General features: G+C 39.8%; 1 protein-coding gene across 15 annotated transcripts in view; it reads right to left on the reverse strand.

The window, feature by feature from the left end:
- Positions 1–19,197, reverse strand: part of Zeb1 (zinc finger E-box binding homeobox 1) — a 173,480-nt gene that overhangs the window by 45,105 nt on the left and 109,178 nt on the right. For 14 of the 15 annotated variants that reach the window (XM_042277940.2, XM_076572435.1, XM_076572424.1 and 11 more), the window contains one exon: positions 9,668–9,868. The exons of the other annotated variant lie outside the window; for it this stretch is intronic. Coding sequence is in view for 7 of the 14 variants with exons in the window: in XM_076572424.1 (XP_076428539.1) it covers positions 9,668–9,868 (201 nt within the window). In the remaining 7 variants the exon portion in view is untranslated. The remainder of the gene's footprint in view (positions 1–9,667; positions 9,869–19,197) is intronic. 15 annotated transcript variants of the gene reach the window in all.

Here is a 19,197-nt window from a genome sequence, read left to right on the forward strand (position 1 = left end):
GTCTTGCTTGCTCCAGATCTTCAGGCAGTGCTCACATCTGCCCTGGATCAGTGGGTAGGATGCATATCTGCTGCTCTGAACCTTTAACACCCTGGACTTGACTTCTTGTAATGGCAAGGCAGGTGTGGTAATGCACTGGCACTGCCCTGGGCTGGGCTCTCCGCGCCTGGCACTGACACTGGTGGTTCATGTGGGCACACTATCAAAGGACTCATAATTGTATTTTAGATCTGTTCTTTCAGCTTTCAGTTGGGCAAGGCTGTCGTAAGCATGGTGGAATACACATAAATCTTTACTTTTTAAAATTTAGTGAGGAAAAGCCTAGTGTTCTCACTTTACATAGGTTAGAAATGGAGTTTATGCATGAAAATTACATGTGTTAACTGGAGAATTTTGTTTCTAGAAGTTCTAAGTAATTTTCAGTGCTTGAGAATATTATCAACAACATATTATATGCTAACAGTGGATCAATATTTATGTATGAGGAATGTGCAGCTCTATATATCCCCTGACTTGAGTATTAAATTGTCTGTAGGATCATGTTGAATATATATTTTTAGGTAGCTTACATACAATGCAAATTTAAAATTGTTGATCATCTGGAGGCTGGTTTTGCTAATTTCATGTATCCATATTTGTGTTATGTCTGTTCAGTCTTCATAGATAACTGGATAAACTGCAGGAAGAAGACATGTGACTGCACATCCCTGTCCACACCTCTCCTTTTCCTGCCTCCTTCATCATCTTCATCAGCCCTGTGTTAGTCAGGGTTCTCATACGGGGATTTAGTAGAGTGACTTATAGGCTATGGCCCAGCTAGTACAACCATAGCTGTCTACTAACAAAAAGTCCTAGAATCCAGCAGTTCAATCCATGAGGCTGGATGTCTCAGCTGGTCTTCAGTAAGTGGGCTTTAATGCCAGTGAAGCAATGAACTTGCCATTGAGAGTAAGGGCAAGCAGGCAAAGAGTAAAAGCTTCCTTCTTCCATGTCCTTTATATTGGCTGTTACCAGAAGGTGTAGCTCAGATTAGAGATGGATCTTCCCACCTCAAAAGATCTGGATTAAAAGTGGGTCTTCCCACTTCAAATTATTTAATTAAATAATCTCTAATTAGTTCCAGATGTAGTTAAGTGACAACCAAGAATGGCCATCACAATCCCCTTCTGGTCAGACAGCTTTGTGCTTCATGTAAGCGAGGGTCCTTTATCTGAAAATGCCTGTAGTTCCTCTGGACCTAGGGACCTAGGCTGACAGCGTTCAGAATTTAAGAAGTGAGCCACACCCTGCTGGCTTCCAGAGGGGTTTCTAAGAAGTGACGTCATTCAGCCCGGGTTGTCCCTACAACCACAGTCTTTTGCATTTGTCTCTGTCACTTTGCCCATCCTTAGTGTTCGCAAGTTTGACTTTGATGTTTTCTGGCATGTGCTTCTCCAGGATTATTCTATTCAGGGCATAGTTTTATGTCTTTTGCCAAATATTAAAGCATTTCAGCCATTTCTTTGGACATTTTTTCCAGTCCCACCCTCTCTCTCCTCTTTTGCTGAAGAGCTGATGTCATAAACATCAACTCCAAAAGCATACAGAGGCACCCGTCTTTCTTCCTACTTGTCCAGACAGCTGAACTGTGTCCCATCTGCACGTTCATCTACCGTTTCCTCTTCCTTCTGCTACTGACTCCTGCTATTTTTGTTGTTGTTGTTAATGTATTTTTCAGCTATAACTTCATTTAGTGCTTCTATTTTCCCTGCTTTGGCTGGGTGGGGCTTTCTGGTTTTGGTCCCAAGCCATGTTCATAATTGTTGATTTTTCACTTTGCTGGCTTACATTTCTGGTCTAATACCTGTGCCACTTAAGTTCTGGGTATCTGCTGCCTTTTCTACTCAACTTGAAATTTCCTTGTTCATGGTAACAAGTATTTTTGAAAGAAACATGGATGTCTTTAGTTATCACTTAAGAAAACAGACAGTAACTCTTATTTAAGTAACCAGCAGAGAGGCAGAGGGAAGGAATTCCAGGGCACTCTTTCAGCATCTGTTCCCTGATGGGAAGAAGGGTTTCTTGGAAGAGGCTGCTCTTTACTGCAGAGCTGGATGATGTCAGGCTTTTCCTCACTAGCTCCCAGCCACATCACCCTGGATGGGAAAGGCTTCATTCCTGTCTCCAAGAGGCTTCTACTGAGAGCCTGTTTGAGTGAATGCTTTTGTAATCTTGACTCTCCAGGAGGTTCTCTGCCCTACAAGCAAGATGATGGGCTGTTTTATTGCCGCTTGCTCTTATCTGCCACCACTGTGGTAGGGGGCTGGGATGCTTCTCTTCAGTGAGAATAGAAGACAGAGCCTCCTACCGAGGAACCTGCAGTTTCCTCTGTGGTATTTGGCTACAGATGAACATTACTCTCTAAAGGTTTTCTGTCTCACAAGGCTGTTGCTTTCCTCATTTTGGCTAGAGAGAGCTTGAGCTATTGTGTTATGTGTGTATCTACTGAGGTTTTGGACCTGGCTTCCCCAGCATACAGTATCATCTATGAGAGAGTGAACAGAAAACCCAGGGACTGACGGCCATATCATTATTTGGCTTCTTGAGGTTTCTGGTTTCTTCTTTTCACCTTTTAGAGATTTTTTTTTAAAAAAATGTTTGTTTTGTATAACACACACACAAAGTACTTAGCAGGAGGAACAGAGAAAAATGTTTATTCCATTTTTCCTGAAGCAGAGATTTCTATAGATTTTTAGTAAGTTGGTAAGGGATTAGGTGATTATCTTACTTTACTAGTTTTTATATATTTTATTCATGAGCTAAGAAAACAATATTTTTAATTGGCTATATCCGCTATTCATATTTTAGGAGAGATAAACACTGAAGAGGGAGCTTTTACATAGCTCAGAGTTTATAAGTGTATTACACAGGTCAGACAGAATGTCACATAATTAAAGATGAATATAGTAATTTAAACAACGTACTGTCCAACAGTGTCAGGTAAAAATGACAAAGAACTGAAGCTCTCAAAATGAAAGGAAAAGCAAAGAAGGGAAAGCCCATTTTTCTTGAGATCAATGTCAGAATTTAAAAGGAAAAAGTCATAAGGTACTTATTGTAGACAGCTTTTCAGCATGTAGTGTGTACTGGGCATCAAGGGGCAGATACAGCTCTCAGTAAATCACAGTCCCTGCCTTTCAGAAGTTCTTTAGTAGAAAAAAAGCAATCAATAATCCAATCACAAAGCAGCTGTGGATAATGGTAGGTGGTTCAGCATCCACTGTGTTAGGAAGTTCAGGTTTAAGAGGAGGTGACAGAAAAGGAAGAGGAGGTTCTGCAGGCAGAGGGGGCAGGACATGGGAAGGGTTAAAGGGAAAAGAATAAGGGACAAGAGTGGTAATAAGGCCTGGTTTGGGAAGGGTGACTGCAAGGTACTAACTAGCATTTGCACTCAAATCCAAAGGCAACCAGGAGCTGCAGGAGTGAGTCTGATCTCTTTAGAAAGCACCAAGTTCAAGATCCAGACACCCAAACCCAGGGTACAAGTCTCCACACAAAACACTTGCTCTCCTGTTCTTGGTTTCAAGCCATGTTCATAGTTGTTAAGGCATTTTTACCATACCAGCTTAAGTTCCGGGTCAGAAAATCTATCAGTGTCATTTTGGTGTTGGTGTCTTTGATCTCTGAGTGGCAATGATCTTTGAGGAACAGTGAAAATGAAAAGATGGGCAAATGCCATCCACTGTGTATTGCTGTAGGATATTCTGTATGCTGTGAGTATGTGTTTCTCTGATTGGTTGATAAATAAAATGCTGATTGGCCATAGCCAGGCAGGAAGTATGGTCAGGATAAGCAGACAAGGAAAATTCTGGGAAGAGGAAGGCTGAGTCAGGAGATGCCAGCCCACTGTCCATGGAGCAGCATGTAATGGCACACAGGTAAAGCCACAGAACATGTGGTGACATACAGAGTAACAGAAATGGGCTGAGTTTAAGTGCAAGAGCTAGTCAGTAGTAAGCCTGAGCTAATGGCCGAGCAGTTTTAATTAATATAAGCCTCTGTGTGTTTACCTGGGTCTGAGTGGCTGCAGACCGGGTAGGACAGAGGAAGACTTCAGCTACAGTGTATTTCTACTTCTGACTTCCTGCTGTAAACTTCAGATAAAAACATTTAATTTCCAACCAGAAAATGTTTATGGGATAAGTTGATAACTAATACAAGCAATTAAACAAAGAAAAAACATACTAAATTAAAATTAATAAAACAAAACAAAAACAACCCCCCCCCAAAAAAAACCTAATCACCAGCAGCCAGATCACTTTACTAACAAACAGAAAAATAATTATAAACTGGTCTCATACCCATTTTTTGTAACTTTACTACAGTATGGGTAGAAAAACATGTAGCTCTATTATAACTGGGTATTTAACATGATTTTCTATTATATTAATTTTGAAGAGACAGATGGATTACAAACTAGTTGAATGAATGTATTGAAGAGTGATGTCAGGACTGGAAGGGAAGCTAAGGGGCAGGGCACTTGCCTCACATTCATGATGCTGCAGGTTCAATCCCCAGCTCTGCTAAATAAAACACCACCACCTAGGCAACTCTGACTTGAAGGAACTTGCCAAAAACCGTTTACAGAGGAAAGTTCGAGCCATGCTCCAGCTCTGTCCTTGGTCCCATTCAGCAAATATTTCAGAAGTCATGATGAATGATGGAATCAGGAAAAAACAAAACACAAGGGTAGTTAAGATGGTTCAAAGGGTAAACACCGCTTGAGCAAGACCTGAATTCAGACCCTCAGTACCCATGTAAAAGCTGGATGCAGTGGCAGATCTGTAATCCTAGCACTGATGGGTTAGGAGAAGCAAAGACACAAGGGTCCCTAGCTCACTGGTCAGTCAGCCCAGCCCACCAGATCCCCAGCTCACTGGTCAGTCAGCCCAGCCCACCAGATCACCAGCTCACTGGTCAGCCAGCTCAACCCACCAGATTCCTAGCTCATTGACTGTTCAGCTAGCCCAGCCCACCAGATCCCTAGCTCACTGGTCAGCCAGCCCAATCCACCAGTGAGCTCCAGCAAGTGAGACCATCTCAAAAGAAAAGGTGGAAAGCAATAAAGAAAAATACCAGATACCCACTTTCTGTCTTCCACATACATGATACACACTTGTGTGAGCGAGCACCTGCACATACATGTGCACCCATGCATGAACACACACACGAAAATGAAACTATGGAATTTTGATTGCAACAAGATTGAGAGTAATGAACATCTCATCCTTCGGTTTCCTTCAAATTTCAACAAATAATGGAGATGGGATCATCTTAAGCTTTCTTCTCTTACTCCAGATCACATCTTGTAAAACTTCCTCTAAAAACACAATCAATTCTATACCTTCTCACCTTCTCGCCAGCCATCATCTTGACTCAAGCTGTGGCTCTCCATCTGCATTTACGCTGCTGCCTCCCTTCCTGTTGTCAGGTTGGTGACACAGCATCTACAGCAAAGCACGCCACTACTCTATCTGCAGTCTCCTCACACCTCCCTCTGCAAATGAAAACCAAAGTGCTCCTAATACTTTTCAGATCCTTAGATGTTATGGAATTTCATTACCACTCTGGCTTCATTGCCTTTAATCTCTTTCTGCTTCTTAGCCTCTGGCTGTTCCTATCACAACAGCTGGAAGATTACAGTGATGCCCTGCAGCTATTGTGTATGGCTGATATGAAGTCAAAGAAGGATACTTCACTACTGTGTTATTTCCCAAACTCCACATCCCTGTCCAATTACAAGAAAAATCAGACAACCTCAAACTGAGGGGTACTCTACAAGGCACCTCACCAGTTCCACTCAACACCATCAGTCACGGGACCCTGTTCTGCAGCAGAGAAGATGAAGGGACACAGCAACTTCAGGAAGATGGCACATGAGAAGGATCCCTGGAGCATCAGTAACATGGAAAGCAAGTCTAGAGGTAAGTTAAACCTATCTGTTCCATGAATAGAATGCTCTTCACTCATGTGGTGTCCTCTAATACCCACCACTAAAACCTTATCATCTTCTCTTGTGGTCATACACACCTAATATTACTTTATAGCTCTTACTCATGTATGGAGATTAAATTCAGTTTATTACTTTGTTTGTTTTATAGTACTGGGGATTGAACTCAGGGCCTCACATATTCTAGACAATTCCTCTACCACTGAGCTATATCCCCAGCAGTTTATTATCTTGTATTAAAAAAAACTTGGCAAATTACTTTACTCACTGTAATATCTACTTATCTGTAGATTCATTATTAAATGTGTAACTATCATTTGTAAATGATAGCTTTTCCCATTCAAATTCCTACCTCTATTGACTGACTTTCTAGTCTTCTACAGTGGAGACCACCTCACCAAAGGGTTGACACAGTAATAACAATGGATGTCCTTAGTTTGTTTCTGTTCATAAAGATGTGCTCTTGTTAGACAAGGGAGTGCTCACTATTCCCAGGGTGTTTGCTTTTATGACAGCCACTAAATTTTACTAACCCTTTTTCTTCGTTGAGATAGTATTTGATTATTCTGAAGTCTGTTACAGTGACAATTAAAAACTCCTTCACAGGTTATTCTGATATGGCATTCACATATGTACATGCACATACTTTTCTCATTTTGAACACCTGTAAAATTATTCAAGTTTTTCATGTACATATATTGCATAGCTAATATTTAGTCTGGGATTTTGGTATCTGTGTTTGGACTATTTTCTTTTATTTGGTTCTAGGTATGGCAGTCCCTTAAAGAGGTGGGTGATCATCTTTCTCATATTGATTTTGAAGAACTTAGTGCTGAGACTATAATGTTTATGTCCTTGGATGTTTAATAGAATTTACTGATAACACACACTAATACATAGAATACCTTACTGTTATTTCTTTTGGTGTTCAGGTATATACATTTTAAACCAAGCATAGGCTCATGTAAAGACTTTTGCAATCAGGATACAGAACAGTTCTATCATTACCCTAAGTCCCAGGACTAGTCAACTATTATCAGACTCTCTCCCAGGTCCTAACAACCAAGGACTTGTTATTTATTAAATGGTTTCTCTATTAGAAATGTCAAATGCAGCATTACAGAATATAACCCTGGTAACAGGCTTCTTCCACTCAGCACAATGCTCTTGATTTAGTTTGACTTTTGTTATATCATAATGTCTCAGACCACACAAAGTCTCCTCATCTTTCACCTGTGAAGGAAGGTGGGTTTCTGGTATTTAATTTTAGGCGTCATCCTGAGTTTCTGTGGAAGGTTGGTATGTTGCTAGATAGAGTAGTTTATACAGCTGGCTGATTTTCTACCTAATGATGCGGCCACTGCAGAGCATGGAGGGTTCAAGGCCGCTGTGGTTATAATATTGCTGTTTCTTCCTTCAGTTCTATTACTTACTTTAGACACGTGTTAACTTATTTTCAAAAAATTTTGAACACTTATTTTAGTGAGTGTGCACTTACTTACACATGTGCCACAGTTTGTGTGGAAATCAGAAGACACCTTCCATAGCTGGTCTCTTTTTCCACCATGTGGGTCCTGTGGACTGAACTTACAGTCAGGCCATCTTGCTGACCCTGCTAACATTTTTGTAAATACACTCTATCATTAGTGATGACTTTCTTTGTCTGTGGCAACAGTGTTTAATTTACATTCTATTATTCTGTCTAGTCACCATTCTTATGGAGTATTTTTTCATCCTCTTAGAGTCTCTGTCTTCAAAGCTAAAGTGAATCGTTTGTAGTTGGAATAAAAAAATCAGTACAGTCACCCTGTAACTTCTGATTAGAGTTCAACCCACTCACACCTTTGATTTTTTGTTTCATGTATCTTCTGTGTTTTTTCTATTTGTTTTTCTATTTTTCTATTTCTATATTTCTTACAGTGTGTGTTTGAGGAAATTTTTATCTTGTTTCTAAAGGATAGCTTTGCTGAGTATAGTATCTTGGTTTGCAGGTTTCTCTTTTGGCACCTGTGGAATATATTATCCCACTTTATCCTTGCCTTTAAAAAAAGTTTCTGCTTAGAAATTTTACAGCCTTGTGCCGGGCGGTGGTGGCGCACGCCTTTAATCCCAGCACTCGGGAGGCAGAGCCAGGCGGATCTCTGTGAGTTCGAGGCCAGCCTGGGCTACCAAGTGAGTCCCAGGAAAGGCGCAAAGCTACACAGAGAAACCCAAAAAAAAAAAGAAATTTTACAGTCTTGTGGTCACTACTTATTTGTAGTGAGTCATTTTTCTTTTGGTGCTTTGGACATCCTCTCTGATGGGCTTTCTGTTTTGACCCCAGGCCCCTGGAATAGAGCGCTGCTCACTAGCTCTCTGCAGCAGGCACCAGGCATTCTTTCCCCTCCTCCATCTGGTGTTGCACCTGACGGCTGAGCTGTGTGTGCTTCTGCACACAGATGTCCTGTCTGTGTCAACTCTGAAAAGTCCTCGGCTTTTATCACTTCAGACACTATTGCTGCGTATCCACCTGCAGTTCACACATGCCTCAGACTCTGACGTCTGCTAACCTCTTTTACATGTGTCTACTGGAATTTCACTTTGTGTGTAGTTTTCTCGACCTTATTTATTCTCTCTTTGACTCTCTTGACTTACTATTAAATTCATTTTGGGTTCTTACTACTTAATTCTTTTAATTTTTGGAAATTATTTTTAACATGCTTCCTTTACTAAATGTGTTTTTAGATCATTTTGCACACATATGCGATACATACACACCACTCATCCCCACTCTTTTAACACTCCTACCAACCCCCCTCTACCCACAAATCCCTCTTTCACATTCTAGTCTATGTCTAGTTATTCTATTTTGTAGCCACTGAGATCAACCAGGGCCATATGATGCTCATGGGTTTGGAGCTAATCATTTATTAGATCTGTAGCTAGTTTCAAATTAATTTTTTCTTTAAACAAGATGGAACATTTCATAATCAAGATAGTCTGAGTTAACTTTTGCTTCTTTTTCTTTCCCATGTTCCTGTCTACTTACTAAATTATTGAGAGACATCTGTAGTACTAGGATGAAGGGGTATGTTTAATGGCTATGGATGTTTGCAATACCTATACTTTAAATTCAAATATGGCTTAAGATGTTTTAGGATACCACTCACCAACGTGAATTGGAGCTCAAACCCATGCACAAGAGTATGGTAACCATGTCTCAGGACAGTCCTCCACTTTCTAGTACCTAGCCTAGCCAACTTTATTTGCTAACTTTGGCAGGGCATAGACAGTAGGGGATTTGTTTTCTGTTCATCATTTTACTAAAAACACCCCCTCATAACATATCTTTGCTTGAGATTTTTGCATACTGAATTATTTTATTGTATTAATATGTCATTTATTATTAATTTGGGTATCCCAATATGAAATCAAAGGTAGCTATAAGTATTTCAACAATATGTTGAAAGCTTAGCCCTGGTTAAAATGTCTATTAAATTCCATATATTTTAGGTATTGTTTAAATAGTCCAAACAAGATAATTCTGATTCAAAATCTACTTTTGAAAAATAAGTAGGACATCTAGCCTTGGTAAACGAATAATTGTATTGTTTATTTAAAACATTTACCCGGCTGATCTTTTCATTTAGTACATTTTAAGAGAGCAGAGAGAAGAGATCTGTGAGGAGCTCCACTCACCGTCCTCCTGCCAGCAGTTCTCGGCACCGCCGTCCCCGTCCCCGCCTCCCGGTAATACTGTCTGGTCTGCTGGCAGCTCATCCTCTGGCACGCCACCTTCACAGTCAGCCGCATCTGTGATGCTTTCCTCCTCCACAATATGGAGTTTGTCTTCATCGTCAGAATCCGAATTTGCTTCTACCACAGTATTATAATTTGTAACTGTAATACAAAGGAACAAATAATCAAAATTGGTATAAAAATCTATTTTTACCCCTCACAAAAATACAAATTAACTTAAAAATAGATTGCAATTCAGTAACGTTTCCAAAACCATAATTAATAAGCAACTCACTTGATAACACATCTAGACACTAGATGGTCACAGTGACAAATAATAGTATCTACACTTATTAAAAATTCATGTAATGTATAAATGCTTTGCAAATATTAGCCACATTTAATTCTTACAATTTTAAAACAAGCATATGACACCGAGTTTTCCCAATTACTGCTTATATCCCTATTCTACACACTAGAAAACCAGGGAGAGAGAAGGTAATGTCTCTGGCATGCAGCCAGCAGGTCACGGAGCCAGGATTTGGAACTCAACAGTCTGAGTCCATGTTATCCTCTGAAATCACATTACACACTCTTCATCAGCACTGACCTTATTGTGTACAATGCTACTAATGTACAATTAGGCTTCACATCTTTATAGGGGCCGCCTTTCCTAATAAAAATACATCCTTCGTCAAAGTTACTCTATGAAAAGGACTGCTTTCAGCCACACACACTGCATATTAATCCCACAGTGACTTTGGAAAGTATCAGCTAATTTAGTCAAATTTATATGTAATATAATTTCTAACTAATTTTAATGAATTTCATATCAGAATTAGAAAGATAAACAATTGTTTTGAATGGTTTCCATACTTTGTAGCACTTGTGAGATATAGAAAATAAAATACTTGAAACAATCTAGCACAAATGAGTGCACAGTCACCACTCTGGTGGCATAGTTTGTGTCCAATGGGAAGAAGTCACTGAAAGACCTAGTTTCAACTATTTGCAGAAAGACCATCATTTGCTACATTTGAGAGGGAAGGAGGAAAAGACGTTCAGTTCTTTCTAGATAATGAACAGTTACTGCCCATTATTCTTCCCCTTGACTTGCAGTCAGCTAGCTGTTCTTGAGAGAAAGGAACCACCCAAATGCTTAGATGATAGGCATCCATAACCCTCTCCCTAAAAAGTGCATGCACACACTATAGGTGTGTGCTCCCACACACCCATACTCAACCACCCAGATATATGCACACCGCTAACAACATGAAGAAACATAATTGATAGTATAGTTAAGGATATTACGGGGCGAGCAAATGACCCAAACCCCCAGGACTGCTTTGGGAGCTGTAGGAAGACCCAGTCTGTTCACAAAGTACCTGGTGTGCCACTGCACTTGAAGCAGGAATTGGTCATGATTTGGGTCCAAAGTAAACACTGTTCAGTCTTTTAACATGAATACATTTATCTAGGTTTTCTAAGAGAAAACAGTTTCTCTCATTATAAAATGCATGTCATCATAAAAAAATCAGAATGAAAACTCTTGAAGTAAGCGAAAGTAACCATTTCCTCTCAACTTACATTATAAAGGAAAAACAGCCAAGTGCATTACTTCAATGCACTGGGCAGACATGACATTGAACATTATCACATACCTTATCCTAATCAATATAACAAAAACCCACATTGCTTGTGCCTGATTATCTACCACAAAAGCAACAACAGCATCATATTCTACTGTTTAGCCACCTTACAGTGTGTCATGGAGAACTTTCCCTGTCAATATATCTGAAACTCAATTATTCCCCAGAGTTACCAGACAACATTCCACTGTGCAGATACATTCTCACCTACCCCACCCAGTTTTTAATAAAATTTACTTTCTTTCTGGTGGTAAGCATGAACATCAAAATAACTTTTCTATGCTGATTGGTTGGCTATGAATTGTCCCCCAAAGACTCATGTATGGATAAGCTGGACCCTGGTGGGACTCTTTTGAAGGCTCTGGATACAGGTGAAGGGGGTGGGTCATTCCTGATACCTCCTTGTTGTGCCCTTCGCTTCCTGTGTGCCCGAAGTGTGGACCACTCTGCAGCATGCTCCTGCTGCTAGGTTTGCTTAAACGCACGAAGCCAACCAGTGACTGAATGTTCTGGAATATCGAATCAGACATTTTTCCTCCTTTAAGTTGTTTCTGTCAGGAATTTGGCCAATGTGACAAAAAAGCAGGCAATACAATGGTCTTCTCTCAAAGAGATTTATCAGACAGTTTGTGGGGTAGAATGGTTGGATTGGGGATGAGGGGTGAAGATTTGCTTGATAGATAGTGTTCAATTGCTACTCTTCAAAGTGACTTTTTAACCTTTCCTGAGATATTACTTGAGCAAGTCTGTTCAATATATCAACAAGGAAAATGTTCCCTTTACTTTAATAAAGATAGAAGCATGGGCGGGTTCTCTGTGACAAGCCAAAGCACATAGTTGGGAAGCAACTATGTACTATATACAACTCCAGAGGAGCAGAGTGAAGAGTGTGGGGAGGGAGGGAGATTCTCAAACCCAGCATGTGCACACACAGAATGGGGACTCTGAAAATGATAAATCAGGATTAACTTTCATCTGGACTTCCAAGGTTATCAGTAACCTGAATTATTTGTTAAAGGCATCTGATAGTTAGGTAAACCAGCTAGCTTTGACTAAGGCTGAGCCAGTTCTCAATTCCAACAATCCCTGGCTACTGTGGGCAGCTGTGCTGACTGCAGAGTTCTCACCGGGCTTGTGCACGGTGAGAGTATACACATGGACCACCGAGTTTCCTGCTACTTGTTGAAGGGAAATGCTGGTACATTTTGGGGATTCCAAATTGGCCATTGATTCATATGGCCTTGCCTTTTAATGAAGTAATACTACACTTCAGTATTATCATAATTAATTTTGTTAGTTGTAGGTGGCTTGGCCAACTCTAGATTACAAATTTAATGTATAGCTGGGGTATTTTAGACTTAGAAGCATCCTCTGAATTTGGTTTTAGGGCCTAAGTGCATCATATTTTAAGTATTTGTTTGCATGCCTTGTATTTTCAGACTCCCTTTTAACCTAGACTACAGGGTATTCCAAAGGCCACTTATTATTTTCTAGGACTTTCCTGTTCCCCAGCATAATCTGCCACTGTGATATGAAAGATAAGCTGAATAGCCAAAACACAGGAACAACATACATGTAAGACTATAGAGCATATTTTGATATGTGACATGAAATGGGGAAAACACCCAAACTTCCAAACTTTATTGCTTAAGATAGAGAAAAGAACAGCAACTGTTGTCCAAGGTTGTTGTTTCTTCCTTTTCTATCTTTTGTCTCAATCACCCAGGCAAGATGAATCAACCATCCTGATCACTATTTAGACAACAGTCAAGATTCTCTGTTTTCTGGATCTGTCCTTTGAAAGCTTGAGACAGGGTCTCTCTTTGTAGCCCTGTCTGTCCTGGATCTCACTCTGTAGACCAGGTTGGCCTCCAACACACAGAGATCTGTCGGTCTCTGCCTCCTGAGTGTTGGGTGCACCACCACTGCCCATAAAGCTTGTGGACTTCTCCAGAGGATTTTCCTAAAGCATCACCGAAGCACATGGAATACGGCAGGCCCTGATCAGTCCAGAGACAAATGCGAGAGCCTGGCATCTTAGTCTTCAGCCCATTGTAACTCCTTTAATCTTTGATTAAAATCTGTTGTAACTTCTTTAATCTTTGATTAAAATAAGTAACGTACACTTGGTGAAAGAGGGTATTTTTTCATACTTTTACAACATAACACAGTCATTTATAGCCTCATTTCATAAACTGTGTTAAATGTGCATGGGGAGGTCTTAAAAGATTTGACAACAACAAAGGGTTCTGAACCCAGAACAACTAAAAACTTATTTTACAATTAAATGCAGAATGAATCGAGGTGCCCTGGAAAGTGCTCACCCATGCTGTATCACAACCCTTGGCATAGCACTGGTTCCAGACATACAACATGGCACATATTGCCCCTGAAACACCTCATTTCACTAATGCACATTTAAACCACACCATAATGTTTAAACTATATCTACAAAGTTTCTTGCTTGTACAGAAACATAATTCCAGTATTCCTCAGCACGTAAGTATCAATTTAGCATTATGTCTGGATTGTGCTATATTATTTGATTTTTAAAACTGCCATTTGAGTTGCTAATTTGAGTTCATAAAAAAATGGTAAATGGTTTTTGGCCTGAGATTAGGACAGAATATTCAAGTTTCTGAAAGAGCCATTAATGTACTTCTGCTATTTGGTATTATATATTTATGTGAAGTAGTATTCACAGAATCAACAATTATAAAAATCAGAATAATGATGAACCCTGAAAAGCAGTGAAGATGCTATACATCCCGCAGTACGAAATTCATAGCTGAGATTTAATTTTCATGTGAAAAGAAACAAGAATTTCAAGCTCATTAGCAAGTTTCTTTTGTCTTTAGTAAGTAAGAAGATCTTATGTATGGCAAAGAACTGTTTTAAAATGCATCCTTTATGATTTGTTTTCAGCAAATCCTTGATTTGTATACCTAATGTGGTAGTTTGAACAAGATGTCCTCCACAGGCTCAGGCACTGAACATTTGGTCCCCAGTTGGTGGTGCTGCTTGGAAAGCTTACGGGGGGAGGTACAGCCTTGCTGGAGGAAGTATTGTTGGGTACATTGGTTTTCACAGTTTAAAGCCTCATGCCACTTCCTGTTTGCTCTTTCTGCTTCGTGCTTGTACTAAGAGATGTGAGCTTTTAGCTTCCTGCTCCAGACACATGCTGCCATGCCTCCTCACCATTACGGTCTCTTACCTCTCTGGAACTGTAATTCCAAATCAAGTCTTCCTTTTATAAGTTGCCTTTGGTCATGGTGTTTTACCACAGAAACAGAAAAGTAACCAACATACCTACTTTCTATAGTTATATACCAGGCTCACATAAAAATATACTGGGTAAAAAGGGTCATGAATGGAAACATTTACAAAGCCTTGGTATATAGGATATAGTAATTCAATATAAATATACCATATATGTATGACCACGTCAGGGCTATTAGTATGTCCATATCCTCACATGTTATCACCTCCATGTGTCTCGAACCTTAAACTCTTCTCTAAGTCATTCTGAAGTATACTATTATAGAGCAGAGCTGGCTTATTGTGCTACAGGGCAGTAGAGTTACTTCCTCTCCTCCAAGCATATATTGGTTCCCTTAATCGCCATAAAAAGAGGTATATTCTCAGTTACAGGTGATCATCCTGACTCCAAATTTAGTTAAAACAATGGATATTAAGAAAGCAAGGATAAAAGAAAAGATAGTTTTTAAAATCTTTAAACATGGAACTAGAGAGATGGTTTAGTGGTTAAAAGCACTGGCTATTCTTCCAGAGGAAGCACCCACATGGTGGTTCAATACTGTCTGTAACCCCATTTTCTGGGGATTTAAAGCCCTCTTTGGGACTCCTTGGGCACTGCACACATGTAGTGCACAGACATACATGCAGGCAAAAACACTCATACACATAATAAAAAACCTTTCAATGTGACTAATATAACGTGGCTTTCAGTAAGACACGGCAAGTGTTGAATGCATTCCTACTCTCCCCACATGTGGTTATGACTGCTGACTTAGAGCGAGCTCCTGTGGTATTATTTAAGGCTCCTGTGTTTGCTGTGGCTGCTTCCACTTTCCCCTCCTCTCCGAATCTTTAGTGCAACCCCAAAAAGACACTACTGCATCTCTCTTTAGTCTACACATGCAGAATAGATGAGAAATTTGCACAAGGTTGTCGAGTTGGACTCCAACATCTTAGACCGTACTGTGTGTGGTACTTCCCCATGGAGACAGTTGCATTAGTGATAGACACTGTTATATACATTTGTTGTTTCTCTGTTCCAGGAATTCTCAGTTATACATTGAACAACTTGCTACTGAAAATATTTTCAAATGACAGAATAATTTTAACCATTGGATTTTATAATGATATAACAGTATACTATTGGGTAATATCATCATTACAGCCAACAAATCTTTCAAATATGTCCTAAATTACTTAGCTTCTTGCACATTGCACTGTATTAACTACACCAATTAAAATTCTCGATGAACCCCCTTTCCTTAAGTGATATAGTAGTATATGATGATAATGAAAGTATCCAACAGATTCCATGCATACAGTTTCCGAGTGGAGCAGAGCGCCCTCAACCTGCACGGTCACCTCAGTGCTTTGTAAAGAAAGACTCTGACCACAGTGACTCACCGTGGACTGTGCAGCACTCAGCCCGCCTGGAGGAAGCCACTTTAGGAGGCTAGAGAAGAAAGATTACTTTTGGAATCTTTAGTTTTTGTCAGATGATACATGAGACAAGCTAAGGTCACATTTCAACATATGCTTTGGTATGCAAAGGCTTTTCTTTCCAGAGGTTTTTCATTATGTGAGAACATTAATTTAACTACATCTTATCCATTCCCATCTATCCCCTTAAAATACTCATCTGCACAGCAGAAAGATAGAGCCTTTTCTTGGAAAGTCTTACCAGTGAACCTTACAAACCAAGACTGCATCTAACAGAGCAGCTCTGTATTCACCAGGCTAGTGTACAGCCATGGGGTAAGAGCCTTGGAAAAGCTTTGAAGTGTCCAGAGCCAGTGGGTTCAGTTTTTATTAAGAATATTTTACATGTCTTAGAATGATGCGGAGAATAACACAAATTTAGGCATGTGTACTATGAAGAAAAATGTACTGAGAACTTCTATTAGTAGGAGTGATAAAACATTTATACATACATGACATACATTTACATGGAGTGCGTGTGTGCATGTATGTGATGTTGTACAGACAGTGCCTGTTTCAAGCACTCATGTGCCAAGCACACGTTAGCTTGAATGACAGTGGTGGTTTCACCAGTAGGATTTTAATCACTCTGTAGATACACTTCTTAATCAAGGCTACCTATTCAATTGAACAGGAATCATAAAACGTTTTTATATTCAAACTATCTTTTAAAACCGAACTCCAGTGGAAGGCAATGGTTGTAAACTCTCCTTGCAGAGGCCTGGTGGATTTCACTGCCTCCATACACAAGCTATTAATAGAATGAAAGCTGATAGGCAAAGGCAGAGGGCTGCCATCACTGGCAGAACCCTAGTTTTTATTTTTTCCTTTTCTCTCATTACATAAAAAATAGTAGAAACTCACGGGGTTTGTCTTCAGCACTCCCTCAGTCCTTCTGGCCCTTGCTCATCCTCCGCAAGTGCCCTACCTGCGCCCTGACACCTCCTTAGACCTCTCATTCACACAAGAGCTAATTTCAGCTGGAACAGACTCAGCTCACAAGCAGGGAGATAACACAGTGAGAGCCAAGTCTCAATTCATTGAACTAATTCAGTTCCAGAAACAGGGGCTGCATGTCACAAAGTATTTGTGCTAAAATAATTCATACCAATTTATCAATAACTAATACTCTCTTCACAGCCAGACTATGTCTTCACAGAAAGAATGATTTTAATTTACATGACCTGTGACTTATAGAATATTAGTATGACAAACCCAGGAAAAGTATGAAACAGAAGTGAAAATAAAACACAGACATATTGAATCAAAACTATACAGGCCATGTTCTGATGAATCAATACAAAATTCTGTCTGTAAGGATCAAATGCCATAAATGATCCACCAGCCTAGTTGACTGTGCAGGAAAACTAAGAAACACAAACATTCAATATCAAAATGCAGTGGGCTGGAGATATAATTCAGTAGAAGCGTGTGTGTGTCATGGGTTTGATTCCCAGCAACCCCCCCCCACATGCACACACGTGAATAAAAGCAAGTAAAATTAAAGTAACTGTAATTACAAAGGAATTTAAAAAAGTGTTTTATAAATAAATATTTTGTAAGTCTAAGCAAGCAAATTTGATAACTTAGATGAAAATTCTTTCTAGGAAAATATAGATGATTCTAGTTTTGACACTTCAGAATAAAACTGGGAAGTTGCCCAAAAGCTAACTAACTGTCCCCAAATTGCCAGAGCCTTCCCTGGAGACTTCCTTCCAAGGCCTGATAGTTCTGATGCTTCTTAAGAGCTCACAGAGCTGGGCAGTGGTGGCACACACTTTTAATCCCAGCGCTAGAGAGGCAGAGCCAGGTGGATCTCTGAGAGTTCAAGGCCAACCTGGTCTACAGAGTAAGATCCAGGACAGGCACCAAAACTACACAGAGAAACCCTGTCTCGGGGGGAAAAAAAAAGCACCCAGAAGAGCACCCCAGCAGTTCCCTGAGGCAGCATAATTGTCATCTAAGCTCTGAAAATGACACTCAGGCATATCCACTTCAACCGAGGAGCACTTTACTAGTCACAACTGACGAAAACTAAAAAGTCACTAGTTTATTAAAAGAATACAGCAAACCCTGGCCAACACCAGGAAACAGATGAGACTTTATTAACACAGAAATAGAAAGAGTGACGTCTATAAAGTCTGGAAGGCATTTGGAAAGAATTTATCACTCCTTGCTGATATCTGCATAGGGAACAGCTCTGGCACTGGAGAGCTGCTGCATAGGTGCTCCTAAGCAAACAGGCTCGAGGATCCAAACTCAAAGTAAATGCTGGGCCTGACTGGGATTGCCTGGGATGCCTGCACTGTGGACACAGAGTGAGGAGGGCAGAGGAGGGGGCTGACAGGCTACCAGCTTAGCTCTAGGTCCACTGAGAGACACTGACTCACAGGAATAAGGACAGAGCGGGAACTGATGTCCTCCTCTGGCCTGTGTATGTGTAAGGCTCTTGCAGCTACACACACATGCATGCACACACCATAGCTGTACACACACACAAAGACACACTTTCACACAAAATCCAGTAATAAATAAACCAAGCTAGCATCATGATATATATATTTATGTACTAGAGATATTTATAAGATAAAAATGCTTGCCATTATTAACAATGTTCTAAAACAGTTCATTTTTAAAAAGAATGAGAAATTATACTAAAATGAGAAAGTGAAATTTATTATTTGTAAGTAGCATAATATTTCTAGAAAATTCAGAAAAATAAGACTAAATATTCGCATTAAGAAAACTGGCAAACACCTGTAACTTAAATTGGAAAAATTAATAACCTTCCAATATGTCAACAACAACCAGCTGAAAATACAACGGAAGGAAAAAGTCCACTAATATGAACTACACAAAAGACAGTGTATAAAGGAAAAGCTTAAGGGCAGGAAGGTCTTACATGAAGACCTTTAGCATTTCACCAGAGGCCAAAACAAATAAACAAAAAGGTACATCATACTGGATAAGAAAGATTTTATATTATAAATACACCAGTTCTACCTAAAATATTCTATAGCAGTACAATTCTTATGAAAATACTAAGCCTGGCATATGGATCACAAATGTAAGTGATTTAGACCCAAGGACTCCAGAGTACATCTA

Source organism: Peromyscus maniculatus, chromosome 5 (assembly GCF_049852395.1).
Source record: "Peromyscus maniculatus bairdii isolate BWxNUB_F1_BW_parent chromosome 5, HU_Pman_BW_mat_3.1, whole genome shotgun sequence".
NCBI classification, from domain to species: domain Eukaryota; kingdom Metazoa; phylum Chordata; class Mammalia; order Rodentia; family Cricetidae; genus Peromyscus; species Peromyscus maniculatus.